This window comes from Saccopteryx leptura, chromosome 13 (genome assembly GCF_036850995.1).
Source record: "Saccopteryx leptura isolate mSacLep1 chromosome 13, mSacLep1_pri_phased_curated, whole genome shotgun sequence".
Taxonomy (NCBI): domain Eukaryota; kingdom Metazoa; phylum Chordata; class Mammalia; order Chiroptera; family Emballonuridae; genus Saccopteryx; species Saccopteryx leptura.
In genome coordinates, this window is record NC_089515.1 from 8,096,745 (window position 1) to 8,119,747 (window position 23,003).

Here is a 23,003-nt window from a genome sequence, read left to right on the forward strand (position 1 = left end):
CATTCATCCACCTGTCTATCCGTCCATCCATTCATCCACCTATCTATCCGTCCATCCATTCATCCACCTGTCTATCCGTCCATCCATTCATCTACCTGTCTATCAGTCCATCCATTCATCTACCTGTCTATCCGTCCATCCATTCATCCACCTATCTATCCGTCCATCCATTCATCCACCTGTCTATCAGTCCATCCATTCATCCACCTATCTATCCGTCCATCCATTCATCCACCTATCTATCCATCCATTCATCCACCTATCTATCCGTCCATCCATTCATCCACCTATCTATCCGTCCATCCATTCATCCACGTATCTATCAGTCCATCCATTCATCCACCTATCTATCAGTCCATCAGCACTTATCACTTGTTACCGTGCATTCCAAATTTAGTAATTATCTCAAATTCCCAGATGGAAGGAAAGTTTCTGACAAATTAGGGAGCCATTCCAGGTTTCAGCGGACTCAGAAAGGAAGTCATGGCTTGTGCCTTTCCTCTGTCCCTTGGCCTCCATCCCCAGAAGGGTACCACCACCTTGTCAGTTTCTCACCTGTTGGACGGTGCCACAGTGGCCATAGGGAATGTTGAAGATCAGGTAGCGCCCCATGACCCGGGGGCGACACAGCTCATCATTTAAGTGCACATCCCAGGAGGAGTAGCCCAGCCTCCGGAGATAGCCTCTGTCGATGGTGACTTGGAAGAGGTGAGGCAGGCAGGAGAGCCAGGCTGCAGAGGACAGAGGAGGGGAGAAACTCACACCCAGACCCTGACTTGCCAGGCATGGGGGGTGGGTATTTGTTTCCTTTATAAAAGTGCCGACTGTGCCCTGGATTGGCTCAGCTCTCCTCATCCCCCCCACACTTTTGACTGTGATTATACAGATTATACTTTCATTGACTTTATTTATAGCCCCCTTTTCCCAAAGTCATACCACATCCATGGGGAACCCCACCCACAGCATGCATCCCAGGGCCTGGGAGTCAGAGATCCTTCTAAGGAGGCAAAGGATAGCTCAGTTCACAGGATGAAAACACCTGAGCCTGAACATGCATCCTCCTGGTTAGAGAAGGAGAGTGGAAACAAAGGGAGAGGGCAGAGGCACAAAGGGAGAGGGGGCAGAGGCACAAAGGGGAGAGGGCAGAGGCACAAAGGGGAGAGGGCAGAGGCACAAAGGGAGAGGGGGCAGAGGCACAAAGGGGAGAGGGCAGAGGCACAAAGGGGGAGTTGGCAGAGGCACAAAGGGAGAGAGGGCAGAGGCACAAAGGGGAGAGGGCAGAGGCACAAAGGGGGAGGGCAGAGGCACAAAGGGGAGAGGGCAGAGCACAAAGGGGGAGGGCAGAGGCACAAAGGGGAGAGGGCAGAGGCACAAAGGGGGAGGGCAGAGGCACAAAGGGAAAGGGGGCAGAGGCACAAAGGGGGAGGGCAGAGACACAAAGGGGGAGGGGGCAGAGGCACAAAGGGGGAGGGCAGAGGCACAAAGGGGAGAGGGCAGAGCACAAAGGGGGAGGGCAGAGGCACAAAGGGGAGGGGGCAGAGGCACAAAGGGGGAGGGCAGAGGCACAAAGGGAGAGGGGACAGAGGCACAAAGGGGAGAGGGCAGAGCACAAAGGGGTAGGGCAGAGGCACAAAGGGAGAGGGCAGAGGCACAAAGGGGGGAGGGCAGAGGCACAAAGGGAGAGGGGGCAGAGGCACAAAGGGGGGAGGGCAGAGGCACAAAGGGGAGAGGGCAGAGCACAAAGGGGGAGGGCAGAGGCACAAAGGGGAGGGGGCAGAGGCACAAAGGGGGGAGGGCAGAGCACAAAGGGGAGGGCAGAGGCACAAAGGGGAGGGGGCAGAGGCACAAAGGGGGAGGGCAGAGGCACAAAGGGGAGAGGGCAGAGCACAAAGGGGGAGGGCAGAGGCACAAAGGGGAGAGGGGGCAGAGGCACAAAGGGGGAGGGCAGAGGCACAAAGGGGAGAGGGCAGAGGCACAAAGGGGAGAGGGCAGAGGCACAAAGGGGGAGGGCAGAGACACAAAGGGAGAGGGGGCAGAGGCACAAAGGGGGAGGGCAGAAACACAAAGGGGGAGAGGGCAGAGGCACAAAGGGGAGGGGGCAGAGGCACAAAGGGGAGGGGCAGAGGCACAAAGGGGGAGGGCAGGGCACAAAGGGGGAGGGGGCAGAGGCACAAAGGGGAGGGAGCAGAGGCACAAAGGGGGAGGGCAGAGGCACAAAGGGGGAGGGCAGAGGCACAAAGGGGGAGGGCAGAGGCACAAAGGGGGAGGGCAGAGGCACAAAGGGGAGGGGCAGAGGCACAAAGGGGGAGGGCAGGGCACAAAGGGGAGGGAGCAGAGGCACAAAGGGGGAGGGCAGAGGCACAAAGGGGAGGGGGCAGAGGCACAAAGGGGGAGGGCAGAGGCACAAAGGGGAGGGGCAGAGGCACAAAGGGGAGGGCAGAGGCACAAAGGGAAGGGGCAGAGGCACAAAGGGGGAGGGCAGGGCACAAAGGGGGAGGGGGCAGAGGCACAAAGGGGGAGGGCAGAGGCACAAAGGGGGAGGGCAGAGGCACAAAGGGGGAGGGCAGAGCACAAAGGAGGAGGGCAGGGGCACAAAGGACAGAAGTACAACGGGGGAGGGCAGAGGCACAAAGGAGGAGGGCAGGGGCACAAAGGACAGAAGTACAACGGGGGAGGGCAGAGGCGCAATGGGGGAGGGCAGAGGTGCAAAGAGGCTTCTTCCCCAACCTCCTAAGGCCCAGTGAGTAGATGGAGATACAGAGGTCTCAGTGGAGACACAGAAGCTGGTCCCCCTCACAGCCGGCTCTCTTTTCCCCAGAGTACTGTTCCTGTAGCTCCCCCTTCCCGCAGCCTCAGACCCTAGGAGAGCAGGAGACTTTACCATTGTCCTTGCGCATGGCAGAGTCGGCTCCGCCTGGGGAGGGAGAGCAATGAGAGGCAAATATCAACCATGCAGAATCGCTGGGCTGCACGTGCAGCCAGCCGCAGACTCGAAGCGCAGGGCAGCAGCCTGCCCCCTCCACCCCTTGTTCAGCGATTAACTCTGAAGTGCAGTGGCATGAATGCTCCAGGGCGATCAGAGAAAGGAGAACCCAGGGCCTCCTGATGGAGCCGGAGGGAGAGATTCCGATATGTGTGCATAGTACACACAGGGCTTTGCGGCTTATAAACCCTGTCACGTGTATGAACTCTGGCTGGTGTCCCTTCCCAGGCACATGGCACACTTGGAAACTCAGCCTGGGAACTATGAAGTTTGTGGCTATCAAAGGCCTCCCCAGCCCAGAAGCAAGGCAGGACAGTCACCGAGGGCCAGGGGCCAGGGCCCCGCCAGGGGGTGTGGCCCACCAGACTCACTCGACCTCTCTAGACCCAGCCCACTGGTCATTTGGTCGCTGTACCTGATGTGAGGGAAACCCCGTGGTGTCTAATCCAAGAATGGAAATGAATTGTCATTTACAGTGGGCCCCCTGACAGCAGGGGGAAGAGCTGGTGCCGTGAACAGACACAGCAGAAGTGAGGATCTGGAAGATACAGGCCCCACAACCTCAGGAAGATACAGACTCCACAACCCCAGGAAGATACAGGCCCCACAACCCCATGAAGATACAGGCCCCACAACCCCAGGAAGATACAGACCCCAAAACCCCAGGAAGATACAGACTCCACAACCCCAGGAAGATACAGGCCCTACAGCCCCAAGAAGATACAGACCCCACAACCCCAGGAAGATACAGGCCCCACAACCCCAGGAAGATACAGGCCCCACAACCCCAGGAAGATACAGACCCCAAAACCCCAGGAAGATACAGACCCCACAACCCCAGGAAGATACAGGCCCCACAACCCCAGGAAGATACAGGCCCCACAACCCCAGGAAGATACAGACCCCAAAACCCCAGGAAGATACAGACTCCACAACCCCAGGCAGACTGATGGACACGGCTCCTGCCGGACTGATGGGTGTTTGTCTCAGCGACGCTCTGACCACTTTTCTGTTTGGGCCCTGTTTCTACATAAAACAAGAGCAACCCCCACATTGAGGTAAAGCAATGGCGATGATTGTCTTTACCTTGTTTACCTATAAAACCTAAGAATGGAGCAGACAAGGTGAGCTCAGTCTTGCTCACCAAATCTTTGAATCCTGTTATACCTTGAGGTTCACACGGCAAGCCCCAGGACAAATCTAAGGAAGTACTAGTCCACCCAGCAGGGGCAGCCTGCAGAGGTCAGCATGACCAGGCTGATATGGGGGGGAGGAGTGGGAACTATTTCAGAAAGATCTGGGATGGAAGGGGCCCAAGGGGAACTCAGGACATGGTAGGTTTCTGACTTCTGAGAGCCAGGTCAAGGTGAGAAGGGCATCCACCCAGGATTGTGTCCCCGGTGACCCCGAGACTGAAAAAGGGACTTGGATAAACTGTCGCCAGACCCATAGCAGCAAGTTCTATGTCCTATTGCTTTATTACATCGCTGCTTCTTCCTCCGGCCTCCTGATATTTTAGCTATATTTCAGAACATTGCTCTGCATTGCCATTGGACGAAACTGAGTAATAAACTCCCAAGGCTGTAGGATTAGAACATTTACCAGAATGGCTGTGTAACAAATATGCTCTTTGTTATCCTAGAACCTGGCGCCTTGGCCAACCTGACACTCCTTGGGTGGGGGGTGGGGGGGAGTGTTGATCTTAGGAAGGCTTGAGCAGAGGGACAGAGCCTCAGGTTGGGTGGGGGTGGGGGGAGTGTTGATCTTAGGAAGGCTTGAGCAGAGGGGACAGAGCCTCAGGAAGACCGCAGGGCTGGGCAGGTGGGACGGGGCCTCGGTACCTGCGCAGACCACGCCCGCGTCCTCCCAGTGCTGGCAGTCGTGTCGGGCCCAGCCCGAGTGGGCGCAGCGGTCCAGCGCGTCCTCAGTGCCTGCACAGCGCACGTCGTCCAGCAGGATGGGCCCCCAGCCTGGGCCAAAGTGGCCGCGCCCCAGGGCACTGAGCGCGCTGCCACAGCCCAGAAGGCGGCACACAACACGGGCGTTCCTGATGTTCCAGTGGTCGTCGCACACCGTGCCCCACACGCCCTGGTGCCAGACCTCAACCCGGCCCTCGCAGCGGCTGCGCCCTCCGGCCAGGCGCAGGGGCGGGTCTGCGGGAGGCAAGAGAGTGAGTCAGGTGGGAAGGACCCACTGCAGGTGCCAACGCGTCTCTTGGGGCCCCTTGTCATATACAGTAGAAAAACAAGGCTGGGATGAATTCCGTGTCTGGTCGTGTTGTTTCTCCTCTCCCCCCACCCACTCTCATTTTCCTTCTTCTCCTCCTCCTCCCTTTCCCCCACCTTGTTCTGTCTGTATTACTCTTTCACAAAAAAGTAAAATCTTAATTAGCTGAAATCCTCAAGGAATGGCCATTATGGGCAGCCTAATTTTCCAGATACCTAAGAATTTAATCTTTAAACAAAAATACTAAATACCAAAAGAAAACAAAATAAAAAAGGCAAACCCCCCCCCAAAAAAAAAACCCCACCCGAAATCTTAGAAGACAACTATTCTAAAAAGAGGCATGGCTCTGATTCCTCAAATAAAATCTAGCCAAAGAAATTTCTTGTACTCTTGATGATAAAAGCCAACATTTTAACTGTAAAAACTCTATCATGGCTACAACTTTCCAGTTATGAGGTAAATAAGTTCTGGAGATGTAATGTACCACCTGGTGACTATAGTTTATTGTGTAAACCATTATAAGTGGTAGTGTATATTTGAAAGGTGCTAAGAGAATAGATCTTAAAAGTTCTTATGAAAAAAATAAATTGTAACCATGTCTGGTGATGGATGCTAACGAGGTTACTGTGGTGATTATTTTGCAACATATGCAAATATTGAATCATTATGTTGTACACCGGAAGCTAATATAATGTTATAACTCAATCATGTTTTAAAAACCTATGTTATTTAACATGGCTATGCAGATAAACAATAACACATGTTTACAGAAAGATTTGTCCAGGGAAGAATTCTCAACAGTAATAGAAACAGAAACAATCCAACTGCCGAGCCACAGGAGAATGGATGAATAAGTTGTGGTACATCCACACAATGGAATATTATTAGTAAGCCATAACAGGAACAAGCTGCCGATTACGCAATCACACGGACAAATCTCAACAACAACTTGTTAAGCAAAAGAAGTCAGGCAGGAAAGAGCACATATCATTTGATGCCATTTATATGAGAGTCTAGAAAAACCAATTTGAAATACAGGGCCAGAACGCAGGTCAGGGCTGGCCTGGGGAGGTGGGAGGGAACTCTCTGGGGTGATGGAAACGCTCGTATCTTGATTGTGGGGTGGGTACACAGCTGTATACATTAGACAAAACTCACGGGTGTGTGCAATTTATTGCATATCATTATACTTCAGAAAAGGTGATCTTAAAAAGTAAAAGTAAAGAAAAAAATAAGAAACCTATGCATGTGTTGACACCACACCCACAGACACATGTCTTCACATAAATTGGTTACAAGTAACTGTTTTTCCAATTTCCTGCTATGCTTGGTGCATAAAAAATGCTTAGTAGGTGTTGATAAATACCACGGGGTTCAGCTTCTCTGACTGCAATATCCTGGTCTCAGATGGTTGCTTTCTCCTCATCTAATTTGTTGAGGTGATATTGGAAGCAAGGTAACTATGTTTGTCTGAGCCATGAACAAAGGCAGCTATCTTCTGAGTGAGACCTTGGCAGTGAACTTGGGCCTTCTAACCCACAAAGGTCTGTGTGTGCTCAAAAAAGCTTTCCGTAAAGAGGAGGACATTTGAATGAATAATAAATATGATCTTGACAGTATTAATAATGAAATGATCATTTAATACTTAGAAACAAACAAAATTTACCAGGTAAAGGTTCTTCACCAGCTGAAATTGTAACTGCAAAAAAAAAAAAAAAGCTTAAAAATGCATATTCTCAAAGTTACATATTGATATTCAAAGCTAAAAAAAAAAAGAATTGGGTGTTTTTTTCTAAGTTTGGGCATGAATACTTTTAAGTTTCTACTTTGGTTTGGGTGCAGAAATACTGTCTGTTAAGTTTTATTTTCTTGGCTTTGAAATGTAACAAGTGGTATTGTGTCTTGTTTATTCTCCAAAAACAAAACACGTTGTTAAATGGTCAGAGAACAAACTGTATAAATATGTTGAGTTTTTCAAAGGGTGAAAGCATTTGCTTCTATAGAAAAAAAATTTATAGTGTCTGCAAATTAAGTGAAGAAAATAAACTCCGATTCCTCAAAAAATTTTAGCAAGAAAGATCATATCTGCAAGATGTAATTCCACGTGAAAATACACAGAGGGAAATGAGGTAGAAAAAATAACAATGGGTTTTATGACAGAGTATGGCTGTGTAAATACTGGAAAACTAAGGGTTAACCCAGTAACAGGCATAGGTCATTACCAGGTGAGGGTGTTACTTCTGTGGTGCCAAAAAAAACCCAAAAAACTTTTTTCAGTGAAAGAAAGCTTTACCTTTGGCTTCATTGAAATTTTACACTGTAGACTACAAGTCTATAAAAACACATATGTTCTGTACGCTTATGTAATAGAATCAATCCACCCTGAGTGTCTATCCGTGGATTTACACATTCAGGGGTGAAATGGTGCACGACAAGTTCATATTTTGCAAGGCAGATGAACAACAATTCTCCTTTTGAGCATCTACAATGTTTCTTATAATTCATATTTCTAATCCTTACAGCAATGATGCCAGGATAATCACTATTTTATTGATGAGGAACTGGAGACCTGAGGGCTCGTATCACACGCCCGGGTCACCTACAGTTCAAGCCTGTGAGGCCCCAGAGCACAGACTCTTTCTAAATAAGGTGTGGGAGCTGCATTCTCTCTGGGCTCGGTGAGGTGGATAAGGGATGAGCAGGAAGGGAGGTAATGGCTTGACAGCCACCACGCCTGTTCTTACACTCCCAGAGACACTGGCTGCAGAAACAGGAAGGGAGGGAGGGAGGAACATAAGGAGGGAGGAAGGAAGCCAGTACTTAAATGTAATTAAAAAGAAAGTCCTAAACTTTGCTTTCAGTGAGTTTTACTCCATGTGTCTTTAGAGTAACTGGAACTTGAAAAGAAAGAAAATAAGTAAATGGAGGAGAGCAGCAGCCTTATCATGAAGAGATCGGTATCCCAGGGATTTGGGGGAGCACATAGACAGTGGATCTCAGGGGTTTGTGGGAGCACACAGACAGAGGATCTCAGGGGTTTGTGGGAGCACACAGACAGAGGATCTCAGGGGTTTGTGGGAGCACACAGACAGTGGATCTCAGGGATTTGGGGGAGCACACAGACAGTGGATCTCAGGGATTTGGGGGAGCACATAGACAGTGGATCTCAGAGATTTGGGGGAGCACATAGACAGTGGATCTCAGGGATTTGGGGGAGCACAGAGACAGTGGATCTCAGGGATTTGGGGGAGCACACAGACGGAGGATCTCAGGGGTTTGTGGGAGCACACAGACAGTGGATCTCAGGGGTTTGTGGGAGCACACAGACGGAGGATCTCAGGGATTTGGGGGAGCACACAGACGGAGGATCTCAGAGGTTTGTGGGAGCACACAGACGGAGGATCTCAGGAGTTTGTGGGAGCACACAGACAGTGGATCTCAGGGGTTTGTGGGAGCACACAGATGGAGGATCTCAGGGGTTTGTGGGAGCACACAGACAGTGGATCTCAGGGGTTTGTGGGAGCACACAGACAGAGGATCTCAGGGGTTTGTGGGAGCACACAGACAGTGGATCTCAGGGGTTTGTGGGAACACACAGACGGAGGATCTCAGGGATTTGGGGGAGCACATAGACAGTGGATCTCAGGGATTTGGGGGAGCACACAGACAGTGGATCTCAGGGATTTGGGGGAGCACATAGACAGTGGATCTCAGGGATTTGGGGGAGCACACAGACAGTGGATCTCAGGGATTTGGGGGAGCACACAGACAGTGGATCTCAGGGGTTTGTGGGAGCACACAGACAGTGGATCTCAGGGGTTTGTGGGAGCACACAGACGGAGGATCTCAGGGGTTTGTGGGAGCACACAGACAGTGAATCTCAGGGGTTTGTGGGAGCACATAGACAGTGGATCTCAGGGGTTTGTGGGAGCACACAGACAGAGGATCTCGGGGGTTTGTGGGAGCACAGAGACGGTGGATCTCAGGGATTTGGGGGAGCACACAGACAGTGGATCTCAGGGAGAGGGAGGAACACCAGACGGTGGATCTCAGGGATTTGGGGGAGCACAGAGACGGTGGATCTCAGGGATTTGGGGGAGCACAGAGACGGTGGATCTCAGGGAGAGGGAGGAACACCAGACGGAGGCATCAGCAGAGCCTGAGAGCAGAGTGGACCTTGGATGGGAGCCAGGAGACCCAGTGTCGCCTTGCTTTAGCTCTGTGGCTGCTATGGACCAAACTGTCCCCTGCAAACTCATTATGTTCAAGCCTTAACCCCCAATGTGACTGTATTTGGAGATGGGGCCTCTAAGGATGTAAATTAAGGTTAAATGAAGTCATAAAGTTGGGGCCCTGAGCTAATAGGATTGGTGTCCTTATAAGAGAGACACCAGAGCGCTTTTTTTTTTCTCTCTCTCTCTGTCTCTGTCTCTCTCTCTCTGGGTCCTGTGAACACACACAGAGAAGGTGGCAATTTCTACCCCAAGGGAGGAGCCCTCATCAGACATCAACCCTATTGTCACCTGGATCTTGGACTTCCAGTCTTCAGAACTGTGAGAAAGTAAATTTCTGTGTGGAAGCCATGCAGTCTGTGACACTGAGCTATATATAGCAGCCCTGGCTGGCCGAGACAGTGACCTAAGGCGAGTCTCTTCCTTCTCTGGGCCTCCCTTGCCTCTCACACAGGGTGGGCAGTTAGCATCTTAACTCCCTAACGGGCCTCACTCGGCAGCCTGTGAGAAGTGCGGAACACAGGTCCACCTGGAGCCACTGACTCAGAACCTGCATTTGAACAAGTTCTCTGGGCCGTTTGCTTGCACGTTAACATTTGCGACTTGCTGGGGAAGGTCATCTTTAAGGAGGAGTCCAGGGTTAACGTCCGACGCTATTTTATCCTATTTATCCTGTCCTCACGTTTTACTCTATTCAGAATCGTAAGCAGGGACAGGCGAGTGGCCTGTCCTCTCCTCTCCTCTCCTGTCTCCCGGGAAACAGGAAGTGCCTACTCTGCTCTGTAAACTTGTGAGGCTGGGACTTTCCAGAAAGTCACTCCCCGGGGACCCCGGGGCTGCAACAGAGAGCGTACCTGGTAGAGAAGGCCCTTCGCCTGAAGTGGGAGTGGAATCTGCACACAAAGAACCAAACTCAAATACCAGGGAGAAGAAAGGATTTTTAAAACAACAGTGTGGTAGAAAACAGAAGGGCCAACCAAAGCGGCCACAAGCCAGTTCTCCCTGTGTGTGTTTGGATGTGCTGGACGGGTCAAGCACCACCTGCCAAGCAGGCGGAGGTGTGGACCCTCAGCCCTCCCCCCACCTGGGATACGTCTGATGAAGACCAGTGCCACCAGCAGAAGGCAGTCCCCAGTGGAGGGACCAGTCCTGAGTCTCTGAATAAGTGAAGAGAAGGTGAAAAAGAGATGATGTCAGGACATCATCTTACAGTGGGACTTAACATTAGAGATGAGATATTCGGTACATGTGTCCATTTGTTAGACAGAAAGAGGGGAGATGACCCTATTTAAGAAATGGGACAGCAGAAAACATTACCAGAGGCGGTGTCCACTTCTGCAAAGGTGGAGGGTACACCTGTGGATGAACAAAGAGGACAGGGCACTTCTAAATGAGAGAAAGGACACTTCCAGGTGTCTTTCCACTGAGGTTTACTCTGTGGCCCAAGTGGTCTTTAAGTGGGCTCACTGTCTAAAGGAAACATGGCAAGTAAGAAGCTGGTCTCATGACTTTAAACATCACAATGAGGGAGCCTTTACCAGATGGAGAGGTCACCTCGGCTCCGGTGGAAGAGATATCTATAGAAAAACAAGAAAGAACTTAAAGACCGTGGAGAGGATGCGTGAGTGTCTATTTTTACGGTCTGTGTCGGGGGCAAAACTTCCCTGAATAACCTACTGTGATAAATGGAACTGCAGGATGAGGCTCTGAATGGGACAGTAGACAGGATTTTTACCTGGTGTGGCAGTCACAGCAGTTGAGGTTGAAGCTGTAAATGAACAAACATAAGACAGCAATAAGACAGCCCTCGCAGGCACATCTGTGGCTGTAAGACAGGAGCTATAAAGACGGCTGCCGTAGGTCAGTGTGACAGCCCGACTCATTTCTCTGCCTTCCAGACCAGGTCTGCAGCAGGACATCTCCAGGCCCCCCACTGTCTCCAGGCCACCCCTCCACTCCTTGGGGCTCCATTCCTCTTGCCCACCCTTTACTTTTCCCCTCGGAGGTCGGCATTATCTGTTCAGAGGACAACCACCATTGCTCCAAGTTACTCCTCCGTATGGGGCTAACCTAAAAAGATTCTGCAGATGGCCAACTTGCTTTCCCTGGACCTCCTCTCAGATGGGTGGGAGGCAGTGAGCCAGGAAAGGGATAGCTCTGGACTGAGGGTGAGGCAGGGGCGGCAGGCCCATGGACCCTCCAACCTGCCTTTATCAGCAATAAAGGCCGTAGTTTGTGTTGACTGTGATGCTTTATTTCTTAATTGCTTTAGCACCTAGAGTAGGGGAGGGCACCTCCTCTTTCTTGTCCTTCCCCAAATAAACCTCCACACTGTGTTTGTAAAATCTTAAACCCGAAGTCGCACAAGGAATCCCTCGGGTAGTTGCGACCGGCCTCCGTTAGCATTTCCTGCCGTTGTGGCCCTGGCTCTGCTCTGAGGTGTCCACCTCCCCCATCTGCTGTCTCACATAATACACAGCCAGTAGGGAGACCAGACGGCTGCTTGTTCGGCACGTGAGAATGTGAGATTTTACCTTGTTTCCTGAGGCTAAGGGAAAGCAATAATAGAGGACATGGGACATGGGTCTGGGACCCACGAGACCTGGTTCTAGGCTCTGCTCTTTGTGGAACCAAGCACATGACCTTGGGCTAGTCCCTTCCTTTTTTGCATCTCTCAGCTGCTGCATCGGAAGGGCTCGTCCAGGGACCAGCAGCCTCAATAGCACCTGGTAATAAAGACAGACTCTGAGGCCCGCCCCAGACTCTCAGATTTACTGAACCAGAATCTGCATTTTAGCAAGATCTCCAAGTGACTTATTGCGCATTAAAGTTTGAGAAGCACCAAGCATCCCGATGGAGATGCCTCCAGGCCCAGGAATGATTGACAGGGGCCAGGAGAGAACCGACAGGACAGCCCTGGGTAAAGGGGGCCCGTCCCCACGGAACCTCAGAGAGCTGGTGCTCTGCCAAAGTTCGGGCTAGTCTTTCTCACCCTCTGGTTTTTCCAACAAAGCTTGAAATCTATACTTTTGTATGAAGTATCCCTTTTTAAAAATGTGCTATTAAAAAAATTTTTAAACATTGCATAGGCAAAACTCTGTTATGTGGATCTAAACCAGGAGTCCCCAAACTACGGCCCCCTAAGGTAATTTATCCAGCCCCCACCGCACTTCCGGAAGGGGCACTTCTTTCATTGGTGGTCAGTGAGAGGAGCATAGTTCCCATTGAAATATTTGTCAGTTTGTTGATTTAAATTTACTTGTTCTTTATTTTAAATATTGTATTTGTTCCCATTTTGTTTTTTTACTTTAAATTATAAGATGTTTGCAGTGTGCATAGGGATTTGCTCTTAGTTTTTTTTATAGTCTGGCCCTCCAACGGTCTGGCCCCCTGTGTAAAATGTTTGGGGACTCCTGATCTAAACTCATCCATGGGTCCTCACTGGCCCATCCGTTGCCTGTTTGTGACTTCTGGTCTGAACACTCTCTAACATCTCTGTTAGCTCTCAGGAAAATGTCACACCATAATGATGCTCTCTGGAACTTGTCCTTGCCTAAGAGATCTGGAGACCCTTCTTTTCACAGACCCCACCACAAAGAGAAATTTGTTTATTGTCTGATTTTTCTTAGAGGTCAATTTCTACCAAGCCTGGGAGAAGGCTCTGAGATATTTGGAAATAATGGACTTTCAAAACTGTTTACAGTTCAGAGAAAACTTGAGCTGAGTTGAGATGGTATTTCTCCAACTCACTCAGCTATATGTTGATCAACTCAAGCCCCAGGACGAACCCCAAAGTGTCCAGAAGAGGGAAGTCATAGAAGGACACATGAGAGGGCCAGGCACATGTCAGCAGGCGGCAGCACACACATGCCTCAGAAACGTGACCACCACGTGCCCATCACCGTGGGCCTGCCCGAGCACGTGCCACTCCGTCCCAGGACAAGGCTCTTCCTTCCGTTTTCCCACTCTGGGCAGTGAGCGGACTTGCTCACTATCACCCTACAGGTCAAGGATGCAGCCGTAACATAGTCCCAGATTTTCTGGCTCCAAATCCACTGATGCTGCATTTCCACTCAAAAGGTTTTGGTGGTCAGACAAGTTTGAGAAAGATTGGGTGAAGCCAAGTAATAAAAAAAAAAGATCCCCTACTGCAGGACTTGTCAGAGGCCTCAATGTGCTAATAGACGGTGAATCTTCAAGAGAGGGATATGGTATTTCCCCAAGCTGTTTAGCCATGAAAATGCTTCTTTAAAATTTGCATACCACTGGATTGGCCGACTGTGAAACACACATGGGGGAGATGTGGTACTCTAATATTTTCTGAAAATGCAATTAAAGGATAATGTTGCCTGAGTTGCCTAAAGTCCCAAGACTGTTAAAAAAAATGAACTCACTGAATACCCACTGTGTGAACACTGATGAGAATATGAAGGAAGCCCATTGCACTCTACACTGACATTAGGGACGTGCTATTGCACAAGGTGGGGAGGGAGCAGGCTGGACATGCCGCGTCCCATACACAAAGGGTGCACAGTCACTCTCTAAGTCAACTTACTATTTCATTCAGTGAATATACAAGCACCTTATAATAGTTTAATAGAAGCTTGTGGTTAATTTTGTACAAGGTATAAACTCCAACCCTAACCATAGGCAAGGCAAGCTGTACATATGTGATTTATAAAAACAAGAAGAAAGAAAACAAAGTTACCTGGTGAGGTGGTCACTCCTGGGGCTGATGCTGCAACTGTCAAACAAAACAGAAACCAAAATAAGATAAAATCCAAACAAAAGTCTCACCCGCAAATAGGAAATTTAAAAGACACTTCTTTTATTTTTTTTAAAAAAGTATACCTCGGAGATATTAAAGTTACATAAATATGAGTTCTGAAGGTGAAAATTAAAAATCAGAAAGGTTTCTTGAATGAGACCGAAAGAGAGACAAGGAGGCAGGAAGTGAGGAAGGCTGGCTGGTCCAGAGAGCAGCCTCATCTCCCGCAGTCTCGGGAGGGGCCAGCAGCGAGCACCTGAGCAGACGACGCCGGCGTCCTCGTGGTGGCCGCAGTTGTGGGTGGACAGGCCCGGGTGCCGGCACTGGCCCAGGGTGGTCTCGTGGCCCCTGCACTGCACGTCGTCCAGGAGGATGCTCCCCACACCCTCCCCAAAGCGGCCGTTCCCCGGGGCGCTGACGCCCTCCCCGCAGTCCAGCTGCCGGCACACCACGTGGGCGGCGTGGATGCCCCAGAGGTCGTCACACACTGTCCCCCATGTGCCGTTGTGGTAGACTTCGACGCGTCCTTCACAGCGGCTCCTCCCATCCACCAACCTGATGGTGGGCAAGTCTGGGAGAGAGACCCAGGGGTTAGTGTGGGACTGTGACCAGCAATTCCGGCAAGTTATCTCTCATGGGACTCTTCTCACACTCTGAGACTAAACCCTGCATTCCAGCTCTGCAGAATAGCTTGCTTCCTTTTTCTAGGAGGAAGTTAAACAAGAGCTCACGAATGCCGTGACTGGCTTTTCCAGGCTATTTTTTATTTCATATATTTTGTTCCCTCGTTGCTATCTTTGGATATGGTAAAGGCAAGGAGAAGATTAAATAGCGTTTTAGAAGCCAGGTCATCAAATTGCTCAGCAACCATATCAGAATATGTCAAATTTAACTTCTATTTCCTTTGGGCCAGGCTTGTCTGTCGGCCCTGATTCAAAGTTAAGACGTTTGGGGAGCACTAGCGACAAGACAAGCGGCTCCGTGTGCTGGTAACCCTGTGCCCATGCCAGCCCTGTGCCTTCTTGGTCCTGGGAGAGGCATGCACCCAGGGGGCCCTGAGGTCGTTGGCTATAGCCTCAGGGAGTCTGCTGGAAAGAGTCAGCCCCCGGGAAGCCAGAAGAGAGACCATGAAAGGATTTACCAACTGTGGGCGCCATTTCAGCTGATTCTGGGGCCACGTCGGCGGCTGAAAGAGAAAACGAACGGTGTCCGTGGGAGCGGATTTCCGGGCTGCTCACAGCAGAGCGCTCACCAGATCCACACTTGCCCCCGTGCGCGTTCAGGACGCTCTGGCGAAGGGAGCCCTGTCGCAGGCGGGTCCGTAGGGCTGAAGCCTGAGCCCAAACCAGGTAGCGACTCTGAACCACACCCGTCCCTCACCTGGGCAGGACCCTGGCTTTTTGACACTAATTGAAAGCACTCCTCCGAGTCTTTGCAGGGAGGAGCCCCTCAGGAGATGTGGGGCTACGGAACAGATGAGCTTTCATGCCATTTTGATTCAGAGTTTTCAACAGGAGACATCATGTCTTGTTTGAACCACCCAACACGCACTCTGCAGATTTAAAAAACTATGACATAATAAAGTGCGATAGAAATAGCCCCACTCTTGTCTTCATTTCCACCGCCTGGGAACCTCTCCGCCACCCACGAGGAGGGAGGAGGTAAGGAGGAAGGAGGTGGCCCGGGCTGTGGGGAGAGCCGCAACGGGGCGGGGAGTCGCAGAGGTTGCTGCATATGTTATTCAGTAACAAAGGGCAATGGAAACTGGGTTTTAATATGTTCATTCAGCTCTTTGAATGATTGCATAAACTGCCCCCCAACGGCAAGAAACACCCAACCTTGGCCATCAAGTCCATAGTTCTGTCTGAGAAGTGTCTTCACGAGGAATCTAGGAGAGTGACACGCTTAGGAAAATTACCCCTGGGAACGACAAGCCTTCCCAGAGCGGGCACAGCTCCCTGGTTCCGGGTATGTTTTTGCTCAGAGGATCTCTTGTCTTCTTCGGGTCAGGGAAACAGGCTGTGACATGGGGCACACCTGACACTAGTGTGACTGAAGCCCTGGGTGGTCTGAGTCCGAGGGGTTCCCAGGACATGGGACTTTCAGTGCTAAAACTGGGAACGTTTTAGGCAAATTGGGACAAGGTGTTCACCTGACCCGGGAACCCACGGCTGGCTCTCAGGGTCCGCCTGCCTGGCAGTGTGGCTCTGCTGCGTGGGAGGGAGACCGGCCCAGGGAGAGTCCCGGTACCTGAGCAGACGGCCCCGGCATCCTCGTGGTGCCCACAGTTATGGACGGACAGGCCGCGGTGGTGGCAGCGCCCCAGGCTGGTCTCATTCCCTGTGCACCACACGTCGTCCAGGAGGATGGGGCCGGAGCCGCCACCAAACAGGCTGCTCCTCGGGGCCGCCAGCGCCACTCCGCAGCCCAGCTGCCGGCACACCACCTGGGCGGCGGGCAGGCCCCAGAGGTCGTCGCACACGGTCCCCCAGGTGCCGTTGTGCTGGATCTCCACGCGGCCCTCACACCTGCTGCTCCCGGCCGCCAGCCTCACCGTGGGCAGGTCTGCAGGAGCCAAGAGCCAAGTCGGCGTGAGGAGGTTCCCGTGACTCTCAGATGAGACAGTGTGTCCCATTAGAGACCCCCCACCCTGAAGCTCCCCATTTGATGTCCGGGCAGCAGATATCCCCGGGGAATTGCATATGCAGAGGAAACTGGATGACTGCTTTTGCATCTGCAATTTAGCACAACTGCAATGTTTTTTCTCACTGGGCAGTTGCTTTATGGGAACCCAGGCCACATGTTGGCTTTATAGAAGGCATATATACCCCAAAACCGCCTTCTAATTTCATCCTCCTTTGGGGTGCCATTTTTTTTTAATGTCATTTCTCTAAAAATTCAGAACAATTCGGCGGAAAGCCTGGGTTTCAGACTTTGCATTTCTAACCCGGGTCTCTCAAAGAATATTATGAAATTCTTAGTAAAAAATTAAATTCACTTTCCTTGAATTTAAAAATCACAAAGTGTGGCCCTGGCCGGTTGGCTCAGTGGTAGAGCGTCGGCCTGGCGTGCAGAAGTCCCGGGTTCGACTCCCCGCCAGGGCACACAGGAGAAGCGCCCATCTGCTTCTCCCCCCCTCCCCCCCTCCTTCCTCTCTGTCTCTCTCTTCCCCTCCCACAGCCAAGGCTCCATTGGAGCAAAGATGGCCCGGGCGCTGGGGATGGCTCCTTGGCCTCTGCCCCAGGCGCTAGAGTGGCTCTGGTCGTGACAGAGCGACGCCCCGGAGGGGCAGAGCATCGCCCCCTGGTGGGCAGAGCGTCGCCCCCTGGTGGGCGTGCCGGGTGGATCCCGGTTGGGCGCATGCGGGAGTCTGTCTGACTGTCTCTCCCGTTTCCAGCTTCAGAAAAATACAAAAAAAAAGAGAAAATCACAAAGTGTCTATTGGAGGATGAGGGAGACGGCCTGGGGGGTGGATGCAGCAGACAGAGGAAGAGACGGCGTGGCTCCTGTCGGAAGGTAAGGGACTGGCCAAGCGACACGGACCCCAGGACCAGAAGCAGCCAAAGGTGATTCTCAGATTCGGAGCCCCAGAGATTGGGGCTGGTTCTTTGGGAACCACTATGATGGTCAGGGCCTTATCACAGGCTTTCCAATGAGGCTATAAGGGAGGAAGGGGTTTCCTGCCTCTCTTTAAATAGGAGAATCCACCATGTTACCCAGCTTGCCTCGAATGAGCACATGTCTATTTCATGCAGTACCAGGGCCAGGAAACTAATGTTGGCTCCATTTCTGTTGGCTACCAGCGGTGGGACCCAGCCTAAGATAAACAGTCACCAAACGTAATGATGGAAAGAGTACCTAGTGGATGGAAACCACGTGGTCGCTCCCCAGGAGCTGAAGAAACTGGACACACAAAAAGGAAAACAGTTGTCTTTAGCCCATTCCGCACGAACAGTGAAACGTCATACTCTTCTCCAGTACCGTTGAAACCACAGGCATGAGCTCGCCTTTAAAAGACCCCATCTAATCTCTAATCAAATAGTTACCATTTAAAGGGTGCTGGTGGCTCCTAAGGGTGTACACATTATTCTGATTAAGAATGAGGAAATAAAAGAAAGAAAATCGACGTTGGGATTGTGCCTATGTAACCCACAGGCCTGGGGCACATGGTCAGAACCAGAGTTCAGCAGCATCCTGGATCCCAGGTAAGGCTGCAGGTGCAGGAGCAGCTCCTGCTCCCAGAGCCACGGGCCGCCAGGCCCCTCCCTCTGCTGCCTCTGGCCTGCCCCCGCCTCTGTTGCATGAGCCACTACTTTGGGTCAAGAGCTGGTGACTCGGGGTCCTGCTGAAATGCAGATCCTGTATGTGGAAGGGACAGGGCATCCACCTTTGAACACCAAGAACAGGAAGAGCAGGGCCCTGTGAGGACAGGAAGCAGCCCTGGGTCTTCTGAGAGGGTGGGAGGGGTCAGGAGCTCAGAGCATGGTCAGGGACAGTGAAGGTTGGTAAGGAGACCCTGCCCTAGACTGCTAGTCACCAGTCAGCGAACGAAATCGATGCGAACTCACAGATACCTGGAGGGTCAGCTGCTGCAGACTCTGCAGAGAGAAAGGAGACAGGACGGTGGGGTCCCGCTAGAAACCAGGATGGTGGACAGGCTCCGAGATCATTGTGTCAGTTCAAATGTGACTTGACAAGCTGGAGAAAACAACTGTTCTTAAGCACCTAGGACTGTCCCCTCGGGGCTGTTACAGCCAGGGGTGGCATATGTCATCTGGCTAGAACTGTGAGGCAGTGATTCTGAAAGAATTCCACTTAGTAACTATAATACCATGACCACCAACAGGTTTTCTGGGTGGCCCGAGACACTGACAGCCCCTCCCCCAGCCGCTCCCTCGGTGTGGCCTGGGCCTGTGGCGTAAGGAGGTTCCAGCGGGGACACCCCTTCCCACGGACACGCTAGAGGTTTTCTGAGCCACAGTGCTCCAGAGGGAAGGCGGCTGAAGGGGCGGACAGATTACCTGCCGATGGGGGCACCTCTGCTGGCGTGGGCAAAGATGCTAAGGACAGACAGAAAAGAGAAGAAGAAAATGATACATCTTAGGTGTCAAACACCTTTATCTCTCAATCAGCTGTGGGTGGGCTCTCTGCCTTGTGAATCACCTACAGTTTTTGAGTTTAAACTGGCTCCCCACCCCAAAGTCCTTTCTCCGGGGGAGCTCTCCCTCCTCCACCCAACTGCTGTGTCCACACAGCCAGGTGAGACAAGCTCAGGAGAATCAAAGCACGGAGGCTGACGAAGTTCTAAAAAACAGATATTCTTTAAAGTCAAGAGAAGCGTTCTTTGGGGATCAGTGCTGTTTGCTCTAACCTCCTCCACGGCTGGCTCCCTTTGGAGGTTTGGGTCATTTCTCTTTTTCCCCAGCTCTCTGCATATTGCATTTGACTCTTAAAAACCTGCCCTGGAGAAGCAGCTGACCTCCTTTGACATGTGACAACTACTGGCCAATCACAGAGTCAGAGAGACCCTCAGAAGTGATGCTTCAGCTCCGTGACCCTTTACAGCTCTGCCAGGTGGAGGGCAGGGGGCAGGGGCAGCACCTGGGGACGCCTAGTGTGCCCCACGGCGGGGCCAGACTGCCCGGCCGCCTCTGCCCAGAGAGATCCACTGGATCCCACCGGCCTCAGGAACCAAATGCTATGTGCCTCCTCATCTTGATCCAGAGGGGGAAACTGAGGCATAGAGTGGTTCAGACAAGATCCCACAACTAGTCAGTGATGAAGCCAGGATGACAAATCCAGGCCACTGGGCCCCTAAACCACTCCCCTAACACCCCAGAGGACTTTGCCAAAGCAAGTTACAGCCAACTAGCTAAGGGCAAGTGAAGTTACCTGAGGCTGGGTGGCTCACAGCGGCTGGTGGTGCTGAGGAAGGCAGGGAGTCTATGGGAAACAGAAAGCAAACGGTCAGGAAAGTTCCCGCCCCTTCTTCTCCTTGAAACCCGAGAGGTTGAGAGGTCGACTGGCTTATTTGAATCAGAAAGGTCCATGTCTGGTTATGGGGAGAAACTGCACCCAACCTGGGGATCTGAGAACCGCCCTGAGTTACCCTGGTTACAACCCACCAGACATCATAGCTTTCATTTTTGTTCTGCCGCCAGACAAGCCGAGGTCATTTTGTGATTCCCCCCCCCCCTTTTTTTGGCAAACCATGGCCAGGGCAGTGGTTGTCTAAGACGGAGCACCCATCTTGCCAGTGGCTTTGGTTTTGTAATTCTTCCTGGATGTGTCAGTCTTGCCTCCCAGAATGTGTGCTAGTTTTCAAAGGGCAGAACCAGAGGCAGATTTAACGGTAGGCGCACTGGGCATGCGCCCTGGGCCCCAACTTCTGAAGGGCCCCGCCAAACCCCAACTTGACACTTTTTTCTAATGACACCAAGTTTGGTTTCATATGTGCACTTTTAAGATGAATAGTACATAATATTTTTTGTTTATTTAAAAATAAGGTTAACATGTATTTTTATTTTCCCTGTCTCTCTTTTTTTTTAAGGGGCCCAATATTTTTTTCTGCGTCCCGGGGCCACAACTGATCTTAATCCGCCTCTCGGCAGAACCATGTTATCTCTAGGACATATGCTGGCAACTGCAGCACCCTGACGGAGCTGAAGGGAGGGGCGTGAGCTGGGCCAGGAGTTCTAGGGCCCGGGATGAAGCTCCAACGCCCGGGATGAAAGAACTCAGAACCCAGAGCCACTGTGCTGTGACCTTTCCATCACTTCTCCATCTACCACCCCTCGCTCTGCCCGGGGCCCTGGTTCCAAAGCTCCCTGCTCTCTAAGCCCCCAGCCCTGTCTCTGGATGTCACACTTGGCACGACACACTTTGGTGTGAAGTCACACTCAGCATGGCTTCGCTCCCCCTTTGCTCAGAGCACTGATTCTGCCCCTTGGCTTCTGTCCTCCCCTCCCAGCACCGCACAGCATCCCCCAGCCTGCCTGCCCTCCACCCTGGGCACTGCGGCCAGGTCTGGCTGGTAGGTCCGTTTGCCTCTTCCTAGCCAGACCTAGAAGGATGTGGAAATAAGTGGGGGCTTTCCACTCCAACTACTGAGCTTATTTGCAGAAACTCAACTGGGATCAGGGGGTTAAACGGAAGACATGGTTGGTTCCCAGAGGCCTGACTCGTCACTGGTGGGAGGTGAGAAAATTTGAATTTGAGGCGGTGCGAGTTCTATTTCAAGAGTTATATAACTTATTGCATGAAAATTTAAAAATATACATCCAGTTTATTCTAATTGAGGATATTTTCAAATATACGTGGCATGAATTAATCAGATAAGATAGTTCACTATATTTTAATTTTTAAACATTTTCACATTGTTTTATTGCTATTGTGTTTATTTATTTATTGTGACAGAGACAGAAAGAGAGACAGAGAGAGGGACAGTTAGGGACAGACAGGAAGGGAAAGCTATGAGAAACACCAATTCTTTATTGTGACACCTTAGTTGTTCATTGACTGCTTTCTCATATGTGCTTGAGGGGGGGCGGGCTACAACAGAGCGAGTGACCCTTTGCTCAAGCTAGCGACCTTGGGCTTCAAGCCAGCAATCTTTAGGCTCAAGCCAACGACGTTTGGGCTCAAGCCAGCGACCATAGAGTCATGTGTATGATCCCACGCTCAAGCCGGCAACCCCGCGCTCAAGCTAGATAAGCCCATTCTCAAGCCGGTGACCTCGGGGTTTCAAACCTGGGTCCTCTGCATTCCAGTCTGATGCTCCATCCATTGCGCCACTGCCTGGTCAGGCTGTTATGTTTATTTTTATGTCTTGCCTATTATGTCAGTGACCCTGGCTCTCTGTACATGGTGGTGATAGAAAGTGTCCTTGGAAATGAATTCACTGAAGTGAGAAAAGAGGAGCTCACATAAAGACAAGTCTTGAGAAAATGACAGTGAGGGTGGGAGGTGGTTAGGATGGGGCTTGTGCAGGGACACCTGTACGGCTGACACTTGGGAAACAGAGGCCAAGGGCCAGTCCAGGACCTCCCGACAGTAGAGCGGGGAATGTCATCCCTCCACACGCTGCCTCAGAAGCAGGCTCACCTGAGCAGATGACACCGGCGTCTTCGTGGTGGCCGCAGTTGTGGGAGAGCCAGCCGCTGTGCAGACACTGCCACAGCCTGCCTTCTGTCCCCGCACACTCCACGTCGTCCAAAGCAATGGGGCCCGGGCCTCGGGCGAAATGAGCCCTCCCGGGGGCCGCCACAGCACTGCCGCAGGCCAGCTGCCGGCACACCACCTGGGCGTCACGCAGATCCCAGCTGTCGTCACAGACCGTCCCCCAGCTGCCATTGTAGAGCAGCTCCACGCGGCCCTCGCACCGGTGACTGCCATTGGTCAGCCTGAGTGCCACATCTGGGAACGCAGACACACGCAGTCAGGGCAGTGGGCACCACTCCCTTGTCACCACCGCTGAGGATGACCCAGTGTTCCCTCTGAGCCGGCCAGCTTCCGAGGGCTCCCCTCTCTGACCGGGGCAGGGGACTACGGTGGCTGAGAGTGGCCGCCAAGGTACTTGGGGTGCGATCGCTCATGTCTGTGTGATGATTTATTTTTAAAGCTTTTCCCCCAGGCGGGATTGTCTACTCAACAGAGGCCCCGGGAAGCCCCGTGTGAAGGGGACGCATCAGGGACATGGACACTGGTTGCCCCTGCCCGTGGTCAGGAGCAGCGATGTCTGGGCAAGTGGAGAGAAACTCCACGCACATTTTGAATGAAACAGGCTCAGAGGCAG

At 51.8% G+C, this 23,003-nt stretch overlaps 1 protein-coding gene across 1 annotated transcript in view; it reads right to left on the reverse strand.

Moving 5' to 3' along the window:
• LOC136384937 (deleted in malignant brain tumors 1 protein) overlaps window positions 1-23,003 on the reverse strand; it is a 71,701-nt gene that overhangs the window by 13,404 nt on the left and 35,294 nt on the right. Inside the window, exons 27-43 of the mRNA XM_066355596.1 lie at window positions 22,313-22,624; window positions 20,102-20,152; window positions 19,231-19,269; window positions 18,778-18,807; window positions 18,068-18,112; window positions 16,460-16,774; window positions 15,351-15,395; window positions 14,466-14,780; window positions 14,150-14,185; window positions 11,177-11,209; window positions 10,980-11,018; window positions 10,759-10,797; window positions 10,296-10,334; window positions 6,876-6,908; window positions 4,825-5,136; window positions 2,882-2,914; window positions 556-731 (exon numbers count right to left, since the gene is read on the reverse strand). Coding sequence (XP_066211693.1) covers window positions 556-731; window positions 2,882-2,914; window positions 4,825-5,136; window positions 6,876-6,908; window positions 10,296-10,334; window positions 10,759-10,797; window positions 10,980-11,018; window positions 11,177-11,209; window positions 14,150-14,185; window positions 14,466-14,780; window positions 15,351-15,395; window positions 16,460-16,774; window positions 18,068-18,112; window positions 18,778-18,807; window positions 19,231-19,269; window positions 20,102-20,152; window positions 22,313-22,624 — 1,892 coding nt within the window. The remainder of the gene's footprint in view (window positions 1-555; window positions 732-2,881; window positions 2,915-4,824; window positions 5,137-6,875; window positions 6,909-10,295; window positions 10,335-10,758; window positions 10,798-10,979; window positions 11,019-11,176; window positions 11,210-14,149; window positions 14,186-14,465; window positions 14,781-15,350; window positions 15,396-16,459; window positions 16,775-18,067; window positions 18,113-18,777; window positions 18,808-19,230; window positions 19,270-20,101; window positions 20,153-22,312; window positions 22,625-23,003) is intronic.